This window comes from Carcharodon carcharias, chromosome 36, assembly GCF_017639515.1.
Source record: "Carcharodon carcharias isolate sCarCar2 chromosome 36, sCarCar2.pri, whole genome shotgun sequence".
NCBI classification, from domain to species: domain Eukaryota; kingdom Metazoa; phylum Chordata; class Chondrichthyes; order Lamniformes; family Lamnidae; genus Carcharodon; species Carcharodon carcharias.
The window spans coordinates 6,995,824-7,019,752 of NC_054502.1; the positions used below are offsets into that span (position 1 = coordinate 6,995,824).

Below are 23,929 nucleotides of genomic sequence, written 5' to 3' on the forward strand. Positions count from 1 at the left end.
TCAGTTAAGGAAGAAAGAAGACATTGTCAGATGCTCCATTTTTGAAAGTGGCATCATCGGAACAGACGCAACGGAGGTGAAGGAACTGAGAGAATGGGACGGAGTCCTTACAGGAAGCGGGGTGTGAGGAGCTGTAGTCAAGGTAGCTGTGGGAGTCAGTAGACTTGTAATGAATATTGGTGGACAGTCTATCACCAGAAATTGAGACAGAGAGGTCAAGGAAGGGAAGGGAAGTGTCAGAGATGGATCATTTGAAGGTGACAGGGAGGTGGAAATTGGAAGCAAAACTGATAAAATTTTCCAGGTCCAGACGAAAGCATGAAATGGCATCGAAACAGTCATCGATATACCAAAAAAAGAGTTGTGGGAGGTGACTTGAGTAGGACTGGAACAATGAATGTTCTACATACTCCATAAAGAGACAGGCATAACTGGGGCCCAAGCAGGTATCCATGGCCACACCTTTTATTTGGAGGAAGTGAGACAAGTTTAAGGAGAAATTGTTCAGTGAGAGAACAAGTTCAGCCGCACGAAGGAGAGTAGTGGTGGATGGGGATTGTTCAGGCTTCTGTTCAAGGAAGGAGTGGAGAGCCCTCAGACCAGCCTGGTGGGGGATAGAGTGTAGAGGGATTGGACGTCCATTGTGAAGATAAGGCGGTTAGGGCCAGTTATGATGTAGGGCATCAGAGGAATCGCGAATGTCGGTGGGAACAGACTCAGTAAGGGGAGAGAGAATGGAGTCAAGATAGGAAGAAGTGAGATCCGTGGGGCAGGAACAGGCTGACACGATGGGTCTACTGGGACAGTCCTGTTTGTGCATTTTGGAGAGGAGGTAGGAGCGAGCTGTCCGAGGTTGGGAGACTATGAGGTTGGAGGCTGAGATTGGAAGCTGTGGAGTGAAGACCTCCAGAGGAAATGAGGTCAGTGACAGCCCTGGAAACAATGTCTTGATGTTCGGTGGTGGGGTCATGGTCCAGGGGGAGGTAGGAGGAAGTGTCTGAGAGTTGTCACTCAGCCTCTGTGAGATAGAAGTTAGTACGCCAGACAACAGCAGCACCACCCTTGTCAGCAGGTTTGATAACAAAGTCAGGGTTGGACCCAAGAGAATGGAATGCAGCAAGTTCAGAAGGAGACAGGTGAGAGTGGGTGAGAGGAGCAGAGAAATTGAGATGGCTGATGTCACGCCGACAGCCCTCAATGAAAAGATCAAGAGCAGGTAAGAGGTCATAAGGAGGGATCCAGGTGGAGGAAGAATACTGGAGGCAGGTAAAAGGATCCGTTGAACTGGGGGAGGATTCCTGCCCGTAGAAGTGAGCACAGACGAAGGCGGTGGAAGAAGAGTTCAGCATTGTGCCGAGCCTAAAATTCATTGAGGTGAGGGCATAAGGGTATGGAACTGAGTGCTTTGTTGAGTACTGAACGTTCAGCAACAGAGAGGGGAAGGTCAGAGGGTATGGTGAATACACAGCAAGGGCTGGGATTAGAAGACGGGATGGGGTCAGAGGGATAGGAAGGGGTGGAGGGTCCTGGATGGGCATTGGTATCAATACGTTGTTGGAGCTTGCGATACCCGAGAGTGAGTAACAGGCTGGAATCTAATCGAGGGGTTCGGGGTGGTTTATATATAGAATAACAGATACCCGGGAGTGAGTTACAGACTGGAATCTAATTGAGGGGTTCGGGGTGGTTTATATATAGAATAACAGATACCCGGGAGTGAGTTACACACTGGAATCTAATCGAGGGGTTCGGGGTGGTTTATATATAGAATAACAGATACCCGAGAGTGAGTAACAGACTGGAATCTAATCGAGGGCTTTGGGATGGTTTATATATAGAATAACAGATACACGGGTTTGAGCTATAGACTGGAATCTAATCGAGGGGTTCGGGGTGGGTTTATATATAGAATAACAGATACCCGGGAGTGAGTTACAGACTGGAATCTAATCGAGGGGTTCGGGGTGGTTTATATATAGAATAACAGATACCCGGGAGTGAGTTACAGACTGGAATCTAATCGAGGGGTTCGGGGTGGTTTATATATAGAATAACAGATGCGTGGGAGTGAGTAACAGACTGGAGTCTGATCGAGGGGTTCGGGTGGTTTATATATAGAATAACAGATACCCGGGAGTGAGTTACAGACTGGAATCTAATCGAGGGGTTCGGGGTGGTTTATATATAGAATAACAGATACCCGGGAGTGAGTTACAGACTGGAATCTAATCGAGGGCTACGGGGTGGTTTATATATAGAATAACAGACACCCGGGAGTGAGTTACAGACTGGAATCTAATCGAGGGGTTCGGGTGGTTTATATATAGAATAACAGATACCCGGGAGTGAGTTACAGACTGGAATCTAATCGAGGGGTTCGGGGTGGTTTATATATAGAATAACAGATACCCAGGAGTGAGTTACAGACTGGAATCTAATCGAGGGGTTTGGGGTGGTTTATATATAGAATAACAGATACCCGGGAGTGAGTAACAGGCTGGAATCTAATCGAGGGGTTCGGGGTGGTTTATATATAGAATAACAGATACCCGGGAGTGAGTTACAGACTGGAATCTAATCGAGGGGTTCGGGGTGGTTTATATATAGAATAACAGATACCCAGGAGTGAGTTACAGACTGGAATCTAATCGAGGGGTTCGAGGTGGTTTATATATAGAATAACAGATACCCGAGAGTGAGTAACAGGCTGGAATCTAATCGAGGGGTTCGGGGTGGTTTATATATAGAATAACAGATACCCGGGAGTGAGTTACACACTGGAATCTAATCGAGGGGTTCGGGGTGGTTTATATATAGAATAACAGATACCCAGGAGTGAGTAACAGACTGGAATCTAATCGAGGGGATCGGGGTGGTTTATATATAGAATAACAGATACCCGGGAGTCAGTAACAGACTGGAATCTAATCGAGGGGTTCGGGGTGGTTTATATACAGAATAACAGATACCCGGGAGTGAGTTACAGGCTGGAATCTAATCGAGGGATTCGGATGGTTTATATACAGAATAACAGATACCCGAGAGTGAGTAACAGACTGGAATCTAATCGAGGGGTTCGGGGTGGTTTATATATAGAATAACAGATACCCGGGAGTGAGTTACAGGCTGGAATCTAATCGAGGGATTCGGATGGTTTATATACAGAATAACAGATACCCGAGAGTGAGTAACAGACTGGAATCTAATCGAGGGGTTCGGGGTGGTTTATATATAGAATAACAGATACCCGGGAGTGAGCTACAGACTGGAATCTAATCGAGGGGTTCGGGGTGGTTTATATATAGGATAACAGATACCCAGGAGTGAGTTACAGGCTGGAATCTAATCGAGGGGTTCGGGGTGGTTTATATATAGAATAACAGATACCCAGGAGTGAGTTACAGGCTGGAATCTAATCGAGGGGTTCGGGGTGGTTTATATATAGAATAACAGATACCCGGGAGTGAGTTACAGACTGGAATCTAATCGAGGGGTTCGGGGTGGTTTATATATAGAATAACAGATACCCGGGAGTGAGTTACAGACTGGAATCTAATCGAGGGGTTCGGGTGGTTTATATATAGAATAACAGATACCCAGAAGTGAGTTACAGACTGGAATCTAATCGAGGGGTTCGGCGTGGTTTATATATAGGATAACAGATACCCAGGAGTGAGTTACAGGCTGGAATCTAATCGAGGGGTTCGGGGTGGTTTATATATAGAATAACAGATACCCGAGAGTGAGTAACAGACTGGAATCTAATCGAGGGGTTCGGGGTGGTTTATATATAGGATAACAGATACACAGGAGTGAGTTACAGACTGGAATCTAATCGAGGGGTTCGGGGTGGTTTATATATAGAATAACAGATACACAGGAGTGAGTTACAGACTGGAATCTAATCGAGGGGTTCGGGGTGGTTTATATATAGAATAACAGATACCCGGGAGTGAGTTACAGACTGGAATCTAATCGAGGGGTTCGGGTGGTTTATATATAGGATAACAGATACCCAGGAGTGAGTTACAGACTGGAATCTAATCGAGGGGTTCGGGGGGTTTATATATAGAATAACAGATACCCGGGAGTGAGTTACAGACTGGAATCTAATCGAGGGGTTCGGGTGGTTTATATATAGGATAACAGATACCCAGGAGTGAGTTACAGACTGGAATCTAATCGAGGGGTTCAGGTGGTTTATATATAGAATAACAGATACCCGGGAGTGAGTTACAGACTGGAATCTAATCGAGGGGTTCGGGGTGGTTTACATATAGAATAACAGATACCCGGGAGTGAGTTACAGGCTGGAATCTAATCGAGGGGTTCGGGGTGGTTTATATATAGAATAACAGATACCCGGGAGTGAGTAACAGACTGGAATCTAATCGAGGGGTTCGGGGTGGTTTATATATAGAATAACAGATACCCGGGAGTGAGTTACAGACTGGAATCTAATCGAGGGGTTCAGAGGGTTTATATATAGAATAACAGATACCTGGGAGTGAGTTACAGGCTGGAATCTAATCGAGGGGTTCGGGGTGGTTTATATATAGGATAACAGATACACAGGAGTGAGTTACAGGCTGGAATCTAATCGAGGGGTTCGGGGTGGTTTATATATAGGATAACAGATACCCGGGAGTGAGTTACAGGCTGGAATCTAATCGAGGGGTTCGGGGTGGTTTATATATAGAATAACAGATACCCGGGAGTGAGTTACAGACTGGAATCTAATCGAGGGGTTCAGAGGGTTTATATATAGAATAACAGATACCTGGGAGTGAGTTACAGGCTGGAATCTAATCGAGGGGTTCGGGGTGGTTTATATATAGGATAACAGATACACAGGAGTGAGTTACAGGCTGGAATCTAATCGAGGGGTTCGGGGTGGTTTATATATAGGATAACAGATACACAGGAGTGAGTTACAGGCTGGAATCTAATCGAGGGGTTCGGGGTGGTTTATATATAGAATAACAGATACCCGAGAGTGAGTAACAGACTGGAATCTAATCGAGGGGTTCGGGGTGGTTTATATATAGGATAACAGATACCCAGGAGTGAGTTACAGGCTGGAATCTAATCGAGGGGTTCGGGGTGGTTTATATATAGAATAACAGATACCCGGGAGTGAGTAACAGACTGGAATCTAATCGAGGGGTTCGGGGTGGTTTATATATAGAATAACAGATACCCGGGAGTGAGTTACAGACTGGAATCTAATCGAGGGGTTAGGGGTGGTTTATATATAGAATAACAGATACCAGAGAGTGAGTAACAGACTGGAATCTAATCGAGGGGTTCGGGGTGGTTTATATATAGAATAACAGATACCCGAGAGTGAGTAACAGACTGGAATCTAATCGAGGGGTTCGGGGTGGTTTATATATAGAATAACAGATACCCGGGAGTGAGTTACAGTCTGGAATCTAATCGAGGGGTTCGGGGTGGTTTATATATAGAATAACAGATACCCGAGAGTGAGTAACAGACTGGAATCTAATCGAGGTGTTCGGGGTGGTTTATATATAGAATAACAGATACCCGAGAGTGAGTTACAGACTGGAATCTAATCGAGGGGTTCGGGGTGGTTTATATATAGAATAACAGATACCCGGGAGTGAGTTACACACTGGAATCTAATCGAGGGGTTCGGGGTGGTTTATATATAGAATAACAGATACCCAGGAGTGAGTAACAGACTGGAATCTAATCGAGGGGTTCGGGGTGGTTTATATATAGAATAACAGATACCCGGGAGTGAGTTACAGGCTGGAATCTAATCGAGGGATTCGGATGGTTTATATACAGAATAACAGATACCCGAGAGTGAGTAACAGACTGGAATCTAATCGAGGGGTTCGGGGTGGTTTATATATAGAATAACAGATACCCGGGAGTGAGTTACAGGCTGGAATCTAATCGAGGGATTCGGATGGTTTATATACAGAATAACAGATACCCGAGAGTGAGTAACAGACTGGAATCTAATCGAGGGGTTCGGGGTGGTTTATATATAGAATAACAGATACCCGGGAGTGAGTTACAGACTGGAATCTAATCGAGGGGTTCGGGGTGGTTTATATATAGGATAACAGATACCCAGGAGTGAGTTACAGGCTGGAATCTAATCGAGGGGTTCGGGGTGGTTTATATATAGAATAACAGATACACAGGAGTGAGTTACAGGCTGGAATCTAATCGAGGGGTTCGGGGTGGTTTATATATAGAATAACAGATACCCGGGAGTGAGTTACAGACTGGAATCTAATCGAGGGGTTCGGGTGGTTTATATATAGAATAACAGATACCCGGGAGTGAGTTACAGACTGGAATCTAATCGAGGGGTTCGGGTGGTTTATATATAGAATAACAGATACCCGGGAGTGAGTTACAGACTGGAATCTAATCGAGGGGTTCGGCGTGGTTTATATATAGGATAACAGATACCCAGGAGTGAGTTACAGGCTGGAATCTAATCGAGGGGTTCGGGGTGGTTTATATATAGAATAACAGATACCCGAGAGTGAGTAACAGACTGGAATCTAATCGAGGGGTTCGGGGTGGTTTATATATAGAATAACAGATACCCGGGAGTGAGTTACAGACTGGAATCTAATCGAGGGGTTCGGGGTGGTTTATATATAGGATAACAGATACCCAGGAGTGAGTAACAGGCTGGAATCTAATCGAGGGGTTCGGGGTGGTTTATATATAGGATAACAGATACACAGGAGTGAGTTACAGACTGGAATCTAATCGAGGGGTTCGGGGTGGTTTATATATAGGATAACAGATACACAGGAGTGAGTTACAGACTGGAATCTAATCGAGGGGTTCGGGGTGGTTTATATATAGAATAACAGATACACAGGAGTGAGTTACAGACTGGAATCTAATCGAGGGGTTCGGGGTGGTTTATATATAGAATAACAGATACCCGGGAGTGAGTTACAGACTGGAATCTAATCGAGGGGTTCGGGGTGGTTTATATATAGGATAACAGATACCCAGGAGTGAGTTACAGACTGGAATCTAATCGAGGGGTTCGGGGTGGTTTATATATAGAATAACAGATACCCGGGAGTGAGTTACAGACTGGAATCTAATCGAGGGGTTCGGGTGGTTTATATATATGATAACAGATACCCAGGAGTGAGTTACAGACTGGAATCTAATCGAGGGGATCAGGGTGGTTTATATATAGAATAACAGATACCCGGGAGTGAGTTACAGACTGGAATCTAATCGAGGGGATCAGGGTGGTTTATATATAGAATAACAGATACCCGGGAGTGAGTTACAGACTGGAATCTAATCGAGGGGTTCGGGGTGGTTTATATATAGAATAACAGATACCCGGGAGTGAGTTACAGACTGGAATCTAATCGAGGGGTTCGGGGTGGTTTATATATAGAATAACAGATACCCGGGAGTGAGTTACAGACTGGAATCTAATCGAGGGGTTCGGGGTGGTTTATATATAGAATAACAGATACCCGGGAGTGAGTTACAGACTGGAATCTAATCGAGGGGTTCGGGGTGGTTTATATATAGAATAACAGATACCAGGGAGTGAGTTACAGGCTGGAATCTAATCGAGGGGTTCGGGGTGGTTTATATATAGAATAACAGATACCCGGGAGTGAGTTACAGGCTGGAATCTAATCGAGGGATTAGGGGTGGTTTATATATAGAATAACAGATACCCGGGAGTGAGTTACAGACTGGAATCTAATCGAGGGGTTCAGAGGGTTTATATATAGAATAACAGATACCCGGGAGTGAGTTACAGCCTGAAATCTAATCGAGGGGTTCGGGGTGGTTTATATATAGATAACAGATACACAGGAGTGAGTTACAGGCTGGAATCTAATCGAGGGGTTCGGGGTGGTTTATATATAGGATAACAGATACACAGGAGTGAGTTACAGGCTGGAATCTAATCGAGGGGTTCGGGGTGGTTTATATATAGAATAACAGATACCCGAGAGTGAGTAACAGACTGGAATCTAATCGAGGGGTTCGGGGTGGTTTATATATAGGATAACAGATACCCAGGAGTGAGTTACAGGCTGGAATCTAATCGAGGGGTTCGGGGTGGTTTATATATAGAATAACAGATACCCGGGAGTGAGTAACAGACTGGAATCTAATCGAGGGGTTCGGGGTGGTTTATATATAGAATAACAGATACCCGGGAGTGAGTAACAGACTGGAATCTAATCGAGGGGTTAGGGGTGGTTTATATATAGAATAACAGATACCAGAGAGTGAGTAACAGACTGGAATCTAATCGAGGGGTTCGGGGTGGTTTATATATAGAATAACAGATACCCGAGAGTGAGTAACAGACTGGAATCTAATCGAGGGGTTCGGGGTGGTTTATATATAGAATAACAGATACCCGGGAGTGAGTTACAGTCTGGAATCTAATCGAGGGGTTCGGGGTGGTTTATATATAGAATAACAGATACCCGAGAGTGAGTAACAGACTGGAATCTAATCGAGGTGTTCGGGGTGGTTTATATATAGAATAACAGATACCCGGGAGTGAGTTACAGACTGGAATCTAATCGAGGGGTTCGGGGTGGTTTATATATAGAATAACAGATACCCGGGAGTGAGTTACAGACTGGAATCTAATCGAGGGGTTCGGGGTGGTTTATATATAGAATAACAGATACCCGGGAGTGAGTTACAGACTGGAATCTAATCGAGGGGTTAGGGGTGGTTTATATATAGAATAACAGATACCAGAGAGTGAGTAACAGACTGGAATCTAATCGAGGGGTTCGGGGTGGTTTATATATAGAATAACAGATACCCGGGAGTGAGTTACAGACTGGAATCTAATCGAGGGGTTCGGGTGGTTTATATATAGAATAACAGATACCCGAGAGTGAGTAACAGACTGGAATCTAATCGAGGTGTTCGGGGTGGTTTATATATAGAATAACAGATACCCGGGAGTGAGTTACAGACTGGAATCTAATCGAGGGGTTCGGGGTGGTTTATATATAGAATAACAGATACCCGGGAGTGAGTTACAGACTGGAATCTAATCGAGGGGTTCGGGGTGGTTTATATATAGAATAACAGATACCCGAGAGTGAGTAACAGACTGGAATCTAATCGAGGTGTTCGGGGTGATTTATATATAGAATAACAGATACCCGGGAGTGAGTTACAGACTGGAATCTAATCGAGGGGTTAGGGGTGGTTTATATATAGAATAACAGATACCAGAGAGTGAGTAACAGACTGGAATCTAATCGAGGGGTTCGGGGTGGTTTATATATAGAATAACAGATACCCGGGAGTGAGTTACAGACTGGAATCTAATCGAGGGGTTCGGGGTGGGTTTATATATAGAATAACAGATTCTGGGGAGTGAGTTACAGACTGGAATCTAATCGAGGGGTTCGGGGTGGTTTATATATAGAATAACAGATACCCGGGAGTGAGTTACAGACTGGAATCTAATCGAGGGGTTCGGGGTGGTTTATATATAGAATAACAGATACCCGAGAGTGAGTAACAGACTGGAATCTAATCGAGGGGTTCGGGGTGGTTTATATATAGAATAACAGATACCCGGGAGTGAGTTACAGACTGGAATCTAATCGAGGGGTTCGGGGTGGTTTATATATAGAATAACAGATACCCGAGAGTGAGTAACAGACTGGAATCTAATCGAGGGGTTCGGGGTGGTTTATATATAGAATAACAGTACCCAGGAGTGAGTTACAGGCTGGAACCTAATTGAGGGGTTCGGGGGTATATATATAGAATAACAGGTACCCAGGAGTGAATTACAGGCTGGAATCTAATTGAGAGGTTCAGGTAGTTTATATATAGAATAACAGATTCCAGGGAGTGAGTTACAGACTGGAGTCTGATCGAGGGGTTCGGGGGAGGTTTATATATAGAATAACAGATAGCCGGGAGTGAGTTACAGACTGGAATCTAATCGAGGGGTTCGGGGTGGTTTATATATAGAATAACAGATACCCGGGAGTGAGTTACAGACTGGAATCTAATCGAGGGGTTCGGGGTGGTTTATATATAGAATAACAGATACCCGAGAGTGAGTAACAGACTGGAATCTAATCGAGGGGTTCGGGGTGGTTTATATATAGAATAACAGATACCCGGGAGTGAGTTACAGACTGGAATCTAATCGAGGGGTTCGGGGTGGTTTATATATAGAATAACAGATACCCGAGAGTGAGTAACAGACTGGAATCTAATCGAGGGGTTCAGGGTGGTTTATATATAGAATAACAGTACCCAGGAGTGAGTTACAGGCTGGAACCTAATTGAGGGGTTCGGGGGTATATATATAGAATAACAGGTACCCAGGAGTGAATTACAGGCTGGAATCTAATTGAGAGGTTCAGGTAGTTTATATATAGAATAACAGATTCCAGGGAGTGAGTTACTGACTGGAATCTAATCAAGAGGTTCGGGTGATTTATATCTAGAATAACAGATATCCAGGAGTGAGTTACTGACTGGAATCTAATCAAGAGGTTCGGGTGATTTATATCTAGAATAACAGATATCCAGGAGTGAGTTAGAGACTGGTAACTAATCATCGGAATCAATACATTGATTCCAATACCCAAGAGTGAGTTATAGACTGGAATCTAATCGAGGGGTTCAGGGTGGTTTATATATAGAATAACAGATACCCGAGAGTGAGTTACAGGCTGGAATCTAATCGAGGGGTTCGGGGTGGTTTATATATAGAATAACAGATACACAGGAGTGAGTTACAGACTGGAATCTAATCGAGGGGTTCGGGGTGGTTTATATATAGAATAACAGTTACCCAGGAGTGAGTTACAGACTGGAATCTGATCGAGGAGTTTAGGTGGTTTATATATAGAATAACAGATACCTGGGAGTGAATTACAGACTGGAATCTAATCGAGGGGTTCGGGGTGGTTTATATATAGAATAACAGGTACCTGGGAGTGAGTTACAGACTGGAATCTAATCGAGGGGTTCGGGGTGGTTTATATATAGAATAACAGATACCCGGGAGTGAGTTACACACTGGAACCTAATTGAGGGGTTCGGGGGGTTTACATATAGAATAACAGACACCCGGGGGTGAGTTATAGACTGGAATCTAATCAAGGGGTTCAGGTGGTTTATATATAGAATAACAGATACCTGGGAGTGAGTTACAGACTGGAATCTAATCGAGGGGTTCGGGGTGGTTTATATATAGAATAACAGATACCCGGGAGTGAGTTACAGACTGGAATCTAATCGAGGGGTTCGGATGGTTTATATATAGAATAACAGATACCTGGGAGTGAGTTACAGACTGGAATCTAATCGAGGGGTGCGGGGTGGTTTATATATAGAATAACAGATACCCGGGAGTGAGTTACAGACTGAAATCTAATCGAGGGGTGCGGGGTGGTTTATATATAGAATAACAGATACCCGGGAGTGAGTTACAGACTGGAATCTAATCGAGGGGTTCAGGTGGTTTATATATAGAATAACAGATGCCCGGGAGTGAGTTACACACTGGAATCTGATCGAGGCGTTCGGGGTGGTTTAAATATAGAATAACAGATACCTGGGAGTGAGTTACACACTGGAATCTAATCGAGGGGTTCGGGGTGGTTTATATATAGAATAACAGATACCCAGGAGTGAGTTACAGACTGGAATCTAATCGAGGGGTTCGGGGTGGTTTATATATAGAATAACAGATACCCGGGAGTGAGTTACATGCTGGAATCTAATTGAGGGGTTCGGGTGGTTTATATATAGAATAACAGATACCCGGGAGTGAGTTACAGACTGGAATCTAATCGAGGGGTTCGGGTGGTTTATATATAGAATAACAGATACCCGGGAGTGAGTTACAGACTGGAATCTAATCGAGGGGTTCGGGGTGGTTTATATATAGAATAACAGATACCCGGGAGTGAGTTACACACTGGAATCTAATCGAGGGGTTCGGGGTGGTTTACATATAGAATAACAGATACCTGGGAGTGAGTTACACACTGGAATCTAATCGAGGGGTTCGGGGTGGTTTATATATAGAATAACAGATACCCGGGAGTGAGTTACAGACTGGAATCTAATCGAGGGGTTCGGGGTGGTTTATATATAGAATAACAGATACCCGGGAGTGAGTTACAGACTGGAATCTAATCGAGGGGTTCGGGTGGTTTATATATTGAATAACAGATACCCGGGAGTGAGTTACAGACTGGAATCTAATCGAGGGGTTCGGGGTGGGTTTATATATAGAATAACAGATTCTGGGGAGTGAGTTACAGACTGGAATCTAATCGAGAGGTTCAGGGTGGTTTATATATAGAATAACAGATACCCGGGAGTGAGTTACATGCTGGAATCTAATCAAGGGGTTCGGGTGGTTTATATATAGAATAACAGATACCCGGGAGTGAGTTACACACTGGAATCTAATCGAGGGGTTTGGGGTGGTTTACATATATAATAACAGATACCTGGGAGTGAGTTACACACTGGAATCTAATCGAGGGGTTCGGGTGGTTTATATATAGAATAACAGATACCCGGGAGTGAGTTACAGACTGGAATCTAATCGAGGGGTTCGGGGTGGTTTATATATAGAATAACAGATACCCGGGTGTGAGTTACACACTGGAATCTAATCGAGGGGTTTGGGGTGGTTTACATATAGAATAACAGATACCTGGGAGTGAGTTACAGACTGGAATCTAATCGAGGGGTTCGGGGTGGTTTATATATAGAATAACAAATACCCGGGAGTGAGTTACAGACTGGAATCTAATTGAGGGGTTCAGGTGGTTTATATATAGAATAACAGATACCCGGGAGTGAGTTACAGACTGGAATCTAATCGAGGGTTTCGGGGTGGTTTATATATAGAATAACAGATACCCGGGAGTGAGTTACAGACTGGAATCTAATTGAGGGGTTCAGGTGGTTTATATATAGAATAACAGATGCCCGGGAGTGAGTTACACACTGGAATCTAATCGAGGCGTTCGGGGTGGTTTAAATATAGAATAACAGATACCTGGGAGTGAGTTACACACTGGAATCTAATCGAGGGGTTCGGGGTGGTTTATATATAGAATAACAGATACCCAGGAGTGAGTTACAGACTGGAATCTAATCGAGGGGTTCGGGGTGGTTTATATATAGAATAACAGATACCCGGGAGTGAGTTACATGCTGGAATCTAATTGAGGGGTTCGGGTGGTTTATATATAGAATAACAGATACCCGGGAGTGAGTTACAGACTGGAATCTAATCGAGGGGTTCGGGGTGGGTTTATATATAGAATAACAGATACCCGGGAGTGAGTTACAGACTGGAATCTAATCGAGGGGTTCGGGGTGGTTTATATATAGAATAACAGATACCCGGGAGTGAGTTACACACTGGAATCTAATCGAGGGGTTCGGGGTGGTTTACATATAGAATAACAGATACCTGGGAGTGAGTTACACACTGGAATCTAATCGAGGGGTTCGGGGTGGTTTATATATAGAATAACAGATACCCGGGAGTGAGTTACAGACTGGAATCTAATCGAGGGGTTCGGGGTGGTTTATATATAGAATAACAGATACCCGGGAGTGAGTTACAGACTGGAATCTAATCGAGGGGTTCGGGTGGTTTATATATTGAATAACAGATACCCGGGAGTGAGTTACAGACTGGAATCTAATCGAGGGGTTCGGGGTGGGTTTATATATAGAATAACAGATTCTGGGGAGTGAGTTACAGACTGGAATCTAATCGAGGGGTTCAGGGTGGTTTATATATAGAATAACAGATACCCGGGAGTGAGTTACATGCTGGAATCTAATCAAGGGGTTCGGGTGGTTTATATATAGAATAACAGATACCCGGGAGTGAGTTACACACTGGAATCTAATCGAGGGGTTTGGGGTGGTTTACATATATAATAACAGATACCTGGGTGTGAGTTACACACTGGAATCTAATCGAGGGGTTCAGGTGGTTTATATATAGAATAACAGATACCCGGGAGTGAGTTTCAGACTGGAATCTAATCGAGGGGTTCGGGGTGGTTTATATATAGAATAACAGATACCCGAGAGTGAGTTACAGACTGGAATCTAATCGAGGGGTTCGGGTGGTTTATATATTGAATAACAGATACCCGGGAGTGAGTTACAGACTGGAATCTAATCGAGGGGTTCGGGGTGGGTTTATATATAGAATAACAGATTCTGGGGAGTGAGTTACAGACTGGAATCTAATCGAGGGGTTCAGGGTGGTTTATATATAGAATAACAGATACCCGGGAGTGAGTTACATGCTGGAATCTAATCAAGGGGTTCGGGTGGTTTATATATAGAATAACAGATACCCGGGAGTGAGTTACACACTGGAATCTAATCGAGGGGTTTGGGGTGGTTTACATATATAATAACAGATACCTGGGAGTGAGTTACACACTGGAATCTAATCGAGGGGTTCGGGTGGTTTATATATAGAATAACAGATACCCGGGAGTGAGTTACAGACTGGAATCTAATCGAGGGGTTCGGGGTGGTTTATATATAGAATAACAGATACCCGGGTGTGAGTTACACACTGGAATCTAATCGAGGGGTTTGGGGTGGTTTACATATAGAATAACAGATACCTGGGAGTGAGTTACAGACTGGAATCTAATCGAGGGGTTCGGGGTGGTTTATATATAGAATAACAGATACCCGGGAGTGAGTTACAGACTGGAATCTAATCGAGGGGTTCGGGGTGGTTTATATATAGAATAACAGATACCCGGGAGTGAGTTACATGCTGGAATCTAATTGAGGGGTTCGGGGTGGGTTTATATATAGAATAACAGATACCCAGGAGTGAGTTACAGACTGGAATCTAATCGAGGGGTTCGGGGTGGGTTTATACATAGAATAACAGATTCTGGGGAGTGAGTTACAGACTGGAATCTAATCGAGGGGTTCAGGGTGGTTTATATATAGAATAACAGATACCCGGGAGTGAGTTACATGCTGGAATCTAATCAAGGGGTTCGGGTGCTTTATATATAGAATAACAGATACCCGGGAGTGAGTTACACACTGGAATCTAATCGAGGGGTTTGGGGTGGTTTACATATAGAATAACAGATACCTGGGAGTGAGTTACACACTGGAATCTAATCGAGGGGTCCGGGGTGGTTTATATATAGAATAACAGATACCCGGGAGTGAGTTACAGACTGGAATCTAATCGAGGTGTTCGGGGTGGTTTATATATAGAATAACAGATACCCGGGAGTGAGTTACAGACTGGAATCTAATCGAGGGGTTCGGGTGGTTTATATATTGAATAACAGATATCCGGAAGTGAGTTACAGACTGGAATCTAATCGAGGGGTTCGGGGTGGGTTTATATATAGAATAACAGATTCTGGGGAGTGAGTTACAGACTGGAATCTAATCGAGGGGTTCAGGGTGGTTTATATATAGAATAACAGATACCCGGGAGTGAGTTACAGACTGGAATCTAATCGAGGGGTACGGGGTGGTTTATATATAGAATAACAGATACCCGGGAGTGAGTTCCAGACTGGAATCCAATCAAGAGGTTCAGGTAATTTAAATGTAGAATAACAGAAACCCAGGAGTGAGTTACATGCTGGAATCTAATCAAGAGGTTCAGGTAATTTAAATGTAGGATAACAGATACCCAGGATTGAGTTACATGCTGGAATCTAATTGAGGAGTTTGGGTAATTTAAATATAGAATAACAGATACACGAGAGTGAATTATAGACTGGAATCTAATCGAGGGGTTTGGGGTGGTTTAAATACAGAATAACAGGTACACGGGAGTGAGTTACATGCTGGAATCTAATTGAAAGGTTCAGCCAATATATATACAAAATAACTTATACTTGGGATTGAATTACAATTCCTGCTTCTGGTTGCTAGCCAGTGACTGTTGCTAGCAAGTGTGTATATGTGTTGGATGAGGACAGGATCTGACTTAGCTGTGATGTTACCTATGTAAAACATTAAATGTCTTGACTCAGCAGGAGTCTGTGTCTTGGAGAGGCAGAGATAAACGTTAGAGAGTCACTGTTCAGGCACTGGGGATAAAAGGCTTGTTGTGATTGGCTGAAATGTAGGTTGGCACACTGCAAAATTGAGTGGTAGGTGGCATATTGACACCCAGCAAGTTACCTATCTCAGTCACCATGCTGTAGGGGAGGGGACTGCTTGCTGGGCAGGCAGCACAGCTAGAATCCTATGCAATACTGTTGAACTTTGAGAAAATGTGTAGGTGCAGTGCAGGTTCACCAGAATGAAACTGGGGCTAAAAGTATGGCTTGCATTGAACACAGAAGATTAAGGGGTAATTTTATTCAGGTGTTGAAAATAATTAAGGGGCTCCATAGTGTAGATACAGAGAAACTATTTCCTCTTGTGGGAGAATCAAGAACAAAGGGGCATCATCTTAAAATTAGGTTTGGTGTTGATGTCAGGAAGCCTGTTTCTTACAAAGGGTAACGGAAATCTAGAACTCACTCCCCAAGATTGAGGTCAATAGAATTTTGTTGGGTAAAGTATAAAGGGGTATGGAGCAAAGGTGGGCAAATGGACTAGAGGGGCAGATCCACCACTATCTGACTGAATGGCGGAACAGACTCGAGGGGCTGAATGGCCTCCTCCCATTCACATTCATTCACAGTTGATCTGTTTGCCGCCCTTCAGGGATTCTGATATCCAGGGGTCAGGCCATCTTGCCTTGACCAAAGAGGATCGTTCGGAGATGACATATGCGGGGCGAGGGGGTCACTGAGAGTGTTCAGATTTGTTGCATTCAGTAGTTGTGAGGGTCTGTACTTTTCTGATTATCCCACAGGCTTCGCAATGTGAAGATGGAGCAGAGGAAACTCAACGACCAGGCAAACACCCTGGTCGATCTCTCAAAGGTAATATTCATCAAAATAAACAAAAATTCTTCTGGGGGAGGGTAGGACAGCTCACATTCCCTCAGGCACCTTTGATTCCACGCTATTACAATTTTGCCTTGCTCCCTTGATGCCTCAATTGGTAATTAAAGGGACTGAGTCACTCAGAGAAGTAAGATGCCAGGTTCTATCCCTGGTACAGATTGAGACAGCTGACCTCAGACGATGGCCCAATTCGCTTTAGTGCCCCGAAGAAGAGCACAGGGGAAAGAAAATCACTTTCTTTAGTGGTGATATCTCCCCTGCCGCTCTCCAAACCAGACGTCGGTAGAGACTGTGGTGCTGCTCTCGATTGATTGCTAATGGTCAATGGCTGTTCTGCCTCTCAAGTGAAGGAGGGTCACAGATCAGCTACTGGGACTGGGGGGGGGAGTGGGGATTCTGGTCAAACCCCACCAGTGAGGGTTGGCACCTTTGGGAAGAGGACAACGATAGTGATTGCAGGTGGAGAAGTGCAGTTGGGGCGAGAAACAGCAGCAACTTAACGCCGTCAAGAGATTCAGATACAGGCGTAATGAGGGGATTATTCCGAAGCTGCACAGTAGCATTATACGGGAGTTAAGAGCATGCTTTAAATTATTAGAGGATTATATCTGTGTGGCAGGAATCTCTGTGCTTGTGCCTGGTTAATCCCACCAGCTGTTCCATCTCATTTCATTTACCTGCCTGTCGTTTTCTTTCACCTCTGCTCCTCTGATTGTGGCTATAGTAACAAGCAGCTTTTTTAATCCAATTGCAGATCTTTATTTAATTCAATCAGAAATCCTTCAGCACCAAGAGCGGCCAGCTCAGGGACCGTCTCCAAAAGGCACCGCGCTACTCAAAACGTATCGCATGCTGTTTTGAATTAAATGATTGCAGGGGTAAAGCAATTGTCATCAATAAAACTCATTTTAGTGCTCCTTTTAGTGTTTAACTCAGGGCAGGAATGACAGATACAGCTAGAGTCTTTTTTTTTTGCCCTCGTCCTTTTTAGAAGGAGCAGTTTTACTTTGTAACTAGCCCATGTTGTATTCAGCCACAGTGGGCAGCACTCTTGCCTCTGCGTCAGAATGGTTGTGGTTTCAAATCCCGCTCAAGAACCTTGAGCCAAAAACAGGCCGACAATCCCAGTGCAGTACTGAAGGACCACGGCACTGGCAGAGGCACTGTCTTTTGGATAAGACGTTAAATCAAGTGCCCAGTCTGCCCTCCCAGTTGGGCGCAGATCAGGGGACCTCTGCCTGGTGAACTGGCCAATAATTACCCCTCAATCAACTTCACTAAAATAGTTTGTTTACAACATTGCTGTGAGATCTTGCTGCGCATTAATTAGAAATGTACTTCATTGACTGTAAAGCAATTTGGGATATACTGATGTTGTGAGGATATAGTCAGATACACTGGGGTGGTGGCAGAATCAGATATACAGGGGTGGAGGCAAGGTCCAGGATAGGGATGGTGGCAGAGTCCATTACACAGGGTGGAGGCATGTCCGACATACAGGGGGCGCCGGCGGAGTCCGTTACACAGGGGTGGGAGTGGGGACATGGAGTCTGAAATATGGGGCCAGTGGCAGAGTGAGATACACAGGCACAGAGGGATATACAGTGTCAATTGCAGAGTGAAATATAGAGGGGCAGTGGCAGAACGAGGTCTACAGGGACATTGGCAAAGTGAGATATACATGTGCAGTGACAGAGTGGGATACACAGGGGCAGTGACAGAGTGGGATACACAGGAGCAGTGACAGAGTGGGATACACAGGAGCAGTGACAGAGTGGGATACACAGGAGCAGTGACAGAGTGGGATACACAGGAGCAGTGACAGAGTGGGATACACAGGGGCAGTGACAGAGTGGGATACACAGGGGCAGTGACAGAGTGGGATACACAGGAGCAGTGACAGAGTGGGATACACAGGGGCAGTGACAGAGTGGAATATACAGGGTCAGAGGCAGCGTGGGATACACAGGGGCAGTGACAGAGTGGGATACACAGGAGCAGTGACAGAGTGGGATACACAGGGGCAGTGACAGAGTGGAATATACAGGGTCAGAGGCAGAGTGGGATACACAGGAGCAGGGACAGAGTGAGATATACATGTGCAGTGACAGAGTGGGATACACAGGGGCAGTGACAGAGTGGGATACACCGGGGCAGTGACAGAGTAGAATACACAGGAGCAGTGACAGAGTGGGATACACCGGGGCAGTGACAGAGTGGGATACACCGGGGCAGTGACAGAGTGGGATACACCGGGGCAGTGACAGAGTGGGATACACAGGGGCAGTGACAGAGTGGGATACACCGGGGCAGTGACAGAGTGGGATACACAGGGGCAGTGACAGAGTGGGATACACAGGGGCAGTGACAGAGTGGGATACACAGGGGCAGTGACAGAGTGGGATACACAGGAGCAGTGACAGAGTGGGATACACAGGGGCAGTGACAGAGTGGAATATACAGGGTCAGAGGCAGCGTGGGATACACAGGGGCAGTGACAGAGTGGGATACACAGGGGCAGTGACAGAGTGGAATATACAGGGTCAGAGGCAGAGTGGGATACACAGGAGCAGGGACAGAGTGAGATATACAGGTGCAGTGACAGAGTGGGACACACAGGGGCAGTGACAGAGTGGGATACACCGGGGCAGTGACAGAGTAGAATACATAGGAGCAGTGACAGAGTGGGATACACCGGGGCAGTGACAGAGTAGAATACATAGGAGCAGTGACAGAGTGGGATACACAGGGGCAGTGACAGAGTGGGATACACAGGAGCAGTGACAGAGTGGGATACACAGGAGCAGTGACAGAGTGGGATACACAGGAGCAGTGACAGAGTGGGATACACAGGAGCAGTGACAGAGTGGGATACACAGGGGCAGTGACAGAGTGGGATACACAGGGGCAGTGACAGAGTGGGATACACAGGAGCAGTGACAGAGTGGGATACACAGGAGCAGTGACAGAGTGGGATACACAGGGGCAGTGACAGAGTGGAATATACAGGGTCAGAGGCAGCGTGGGATACACCGGGGCAGTGACAGAGTGGGATACACAGGGGCAGTGACAGAGTGGGATACACAGGAGCAGTGACAGAGTGGGATACACAGGAGCAGTGACAGAGTGGGATACACAGGGGCAGTGACAGAGTGGGATACACAGGGGCAGTGACAGAGTGGGATACACAGGAGCAGTGACAGAGTGGGATACACAAGAGCAGTGACAGAGTGGGATACACAGGGGCAGTGACAGAGTGGAATATACAGGGTCAGAGGCAGAGTGGGATACACAGGAGCAGGGACAGAGTGAGATATACATGTGCAGTGACAGAGTGGGATACACAGGGGCAGTGACAGAGTGGGATACACCGGGGCAGTGACAGAGTAGAATACATAGGAGCAGTGACAGAGTGGGATACACAGGGGCAGTGACAGAGTGGGATACACAGGGGCAGTGACAGAGTGGGATACACAGGGGCAGTGACAGAGTGGAATACACAGGGGCAGTGACAGAGTGGGATACACAGGGGCAGTGACAGAGTGGGATACACAGGGGCAGTTACAGAGTGGGATACACAGGAGCAGTGACAGGGTGGGATACACTGGGGCAGTGACAGAGTGGGATACACAGGAGCAGTGACAGGGTGGGATACACAGGAGCAGTGACAGGGTGGGATACACAGGGGCAGTGACAGAGTGGGATACACAGGGGCAGTGACAGAGTGGGATACACAGGAGCAGTGACAGAGTGGGATACACAGGGGCAGTGACAGAGTGGAATATACAGGGTCAGAGGCAGAGTGGGATACACAGGAGCAGGGACAGAGTGAGATATACATGTGCAGTGACAGAGTGGGATACACAGGGGCAGTGACAGAGTGGGATACACCGGGGCAGTGACAGAGTAGAATACACAGGGGCAGTGACAGAGTGGGATACACAAGAGCAGTGACAGAGTGGGATACACAGGGGCAGTGACAGAGTGGGATACACAGGGGCAGTGACAGAGTGGGATACACAGGGGCATTGACAGAGTGGGATATACAGGAGCAGTGACAGAGTGGGATACACAGGGGCAGTGACAGAGTGGGATACACAGGAGCAGTGACAGGGTGGGATACACAGGAGCAGTGACAGGGTGGGATACACAGGAGCAGTGACAGGGTGGGATACACAGGGGCATTGACAGAGTGGGATACACAGGAGCAGTGACAGAGTGGGATACACAGGGGCAGTGACAGAGTGGGATACACAGGAGCAGTGACAGGGTGGGATACACAGGAGCAGTGACAGGGTGGGATACACAGGGGCAGTGACAGAGTGGGATACACAGGGGCAGTGACAGAGTGGGATACACAGGGGCAGTGACAGAGTGGGATACACAGGAGCAGTGGCAGAGTGAGATATAGAGGTCAGGGACAGAGTGAGATACACAGGGGCAGTGGCAGAGTGAGATATAGAGGTCAGGGACAGAGTGAGATACACAGGGGCAGTGGCAGAGTGAGATATAGAGGTCAGGGACAGAGTGAGATACACAGGGGCAGTGGCAGAGTGAGATATACAGGGGCAGGGACAGAGTGAGATACACAGGGGCAGTGGCAGAGTGGGATACACCGGGGCAGTGACAGAGTGGAATATACAGGGTCAGAGGCAGAGTGGGATACACAGGGTCAGAGGTAGAGTGGGATAGACAGGGGCAGTGGCTGACATTGTGCCAGTTGTCCCTTTTTGCTAGTGATGACTCAGATAAATGGTAGCATGTTGTGAAATGTTCAGATTCTGTGCTCGGGTTTGAGAGGAGGAGCCTGTAATTTATTTGATGAGTGCAGGGCGCCACCATGCGGTGTTCCATAGTAATTTACAAGCGGGCAATCGCAGTTTAAACAAGGAATCTCATTTAAAGTGATAATTTGTGAATTTTTGCTTTGTCCCAGTTCGAGGTTATTGGTGTTGGGAGTGGGAGAATGTTCCTACATTTGTGATGCAGCGTCAGTGTCAAGAATTCCTCACTCAGAGACAGCAGAGGTTAGATATGGAGTAAAGATCCCTGATTCTGTTCACTTCATTTCATGTAGGAAAAAAAACAATAAATATACTACAGATGCTACAAATCTGAAAGAAAAACAGCAAATGTTGACAACACCTTTCAGCTTCAGGCTTTAGCTGGAACCAGAGAGGAGATGGGAATTTTTTTTACATAAGTTGTTATGGTCTGGAATGCACTACCTGAAAAGTGGTAGAAACAGATTCAGTGGTAACTTTTACCAACAACAACTTGTATTTACATAGCACCTTTAATGTAGTAAAAGTGACCCATGGTACTTCACAGGGATGTTATTAGACAAAATTTGACCCTGAGTCACATAAGGAGATATGAGAAACAGGTGACCAGAAGCTTGGTCAAAGAGGTCAGTTTTAAGGAGTGTCTTAAAGGAGGAGAGAGAGAGGCTGAGAGGTTTTGAGAGGCAATTCCAGAGCTTAGGGCCCAGGTAGCTGAAGGCACGGCCGTCAATGGTGCAGCAAGGAGAGTGGGGATGCGCAAGGGGTCAGAATCGGAGAAACACAGAGAGTTGTGGAGCTGGAGGAGATTATAGAGATAGGGAGAAGGGGTGAGGCCATGGAGTGATTTGAACAGGAGGTTGAGAATTTTAAATTTGAGGCATTGCTGGAGGAGGCCAGCGAGCACATGAGGTGATGGATGAATGGGACTTGGTACAGGTTAGCATATGGGCAGCAGAGTTTTGGATGAGCTATAGTTTACAGAAGGTGGTAGGCTGATCGGAGGAGCATTTGAATAGTGAGAGTCTGGGGGTACGAAAGCATGCATGAGGGTTTCTGTAGCAGATTGACTCAGGGTGGAGGCAGAGACAGGCGATGTTAAGGAGTTGGAAATATGTAATCTTGGTGAGGGAAAGGAGAGCGGAGATGGGGATATGAGGAATGCCGCTCTGATACTAAAACCTCGCTGCTTTCTTGTGTCTCTGTCCCAGATGCAGACAATCATGTACGACCTGATCACAGAGCTGAACGACCGTGGCGAGGACTTGGAGAAGCAGATCATGAGTCTGGAAAACAAGCTGGAAGGACTGACGAGCAGTTTCCATGCCTTGCCCAGGCTGATCGCCGACACCCTGCAGCAGCAGCAGCAGCAGCTCCTCAGCGCCATCGCCGAGGCGGGCAGTGCCCACGGCGACTCCCAGCGCTCTGACAGCCAGCTGGGGCTCAGCTCCCCTTCCTTCCCGACCCCTTGCACCAGCTCCAGCAGCTGTTAGGGCCCTGAACCTCGGACCAGGCGTGATTTTTCCGTTTCCCACCCCCACCCCCAACCTCAACCTCTCTCACCACCCTTCTTGCCTGCTGGCTCTGCGAACGGAAAGGGATGAGGATACGGGCACATAGGATCAGAGCTCTCACCTAACTCAGCACTGTACCTGTCCCCCTTTCTCCCCACTGGTTCAAGGGGGTGCTGACACTCCCTCTCTATTGCATCCCCCCCCCCTCCTCCCTCCTCCTCCCCTCCCTCTTCCTTCCCCCCTCCCCCCCTCCTCCTCCTCCTCCTCCCCTCCCCCCCTCCTCCTCCTCCCCTCCCCTCCCCCCTCCTCCTCCTCCCCTCCCCTCCCCCCCTCCTCCTCCTCCTCCTCCTCCCCCCCTCCTCCTCCTCCTCCCCTCCCCTCCCCTCCCCCCTCCTCCTCCTCCCCTCCCCCCCTCCTCCTCCCCTCCCCCCCTCCTCCTCCCCTCCCCCCTCCTCCTCCTCCCCTCCCCCCTCCTCCTCCCCTCCCCCCCTCCTCCTCCCCTCCCCCCTCCTCCTCCCCTCCCCTCCTCCTCCTCCCCCCCTCCTCCTCCTCCCCTCCCCTCCCCCCCTCCTCCTCCTCCCCTCCCCCCCCTCCCCTCCCCTCCTCCTCCTCCCCTCCCCCCCCTCCCCTCCCC

At 46.6% G+C, this 23,929-nt stretch overlaps 1 protein-coding gene across 2 annotated transcripts in view; it reads left to right on the top strand.

Annotated features, from left to right (window-relative positions):
- The window catches only part of LOC121272897 (small conductance calcium-activated potassium channel protein 2-like), a 106,654-nt gene extending 83,152 nt beyond the window's left edge, over window positions 1–23,502 (top strand). The window contains exons 7-8 of one of the 2 annotated variants that reach the window (XM_041179736.1): window positions 16,907–16,976; window positions 22,993–23,502. In XM_041179736.1, coding sequence (XP_041035670.1) covers window positions 16,907–16,976; window positions 22,993–23,274 — 352 coding nt within the window. In that variant the 3' untranslated portion in view covers window positions 23,275–23,502. Of the gene's footprint in view, window positions 1–16,906; window positions 16,977–21,936; window positions 21,999–22,992 lie in introns of those variants that run through there. The other variant, XM_041179737.1, reaches the window with a different exon arrangement.
- Window positions 23,503–23,929: the final 427 nt, after the last annotated feature.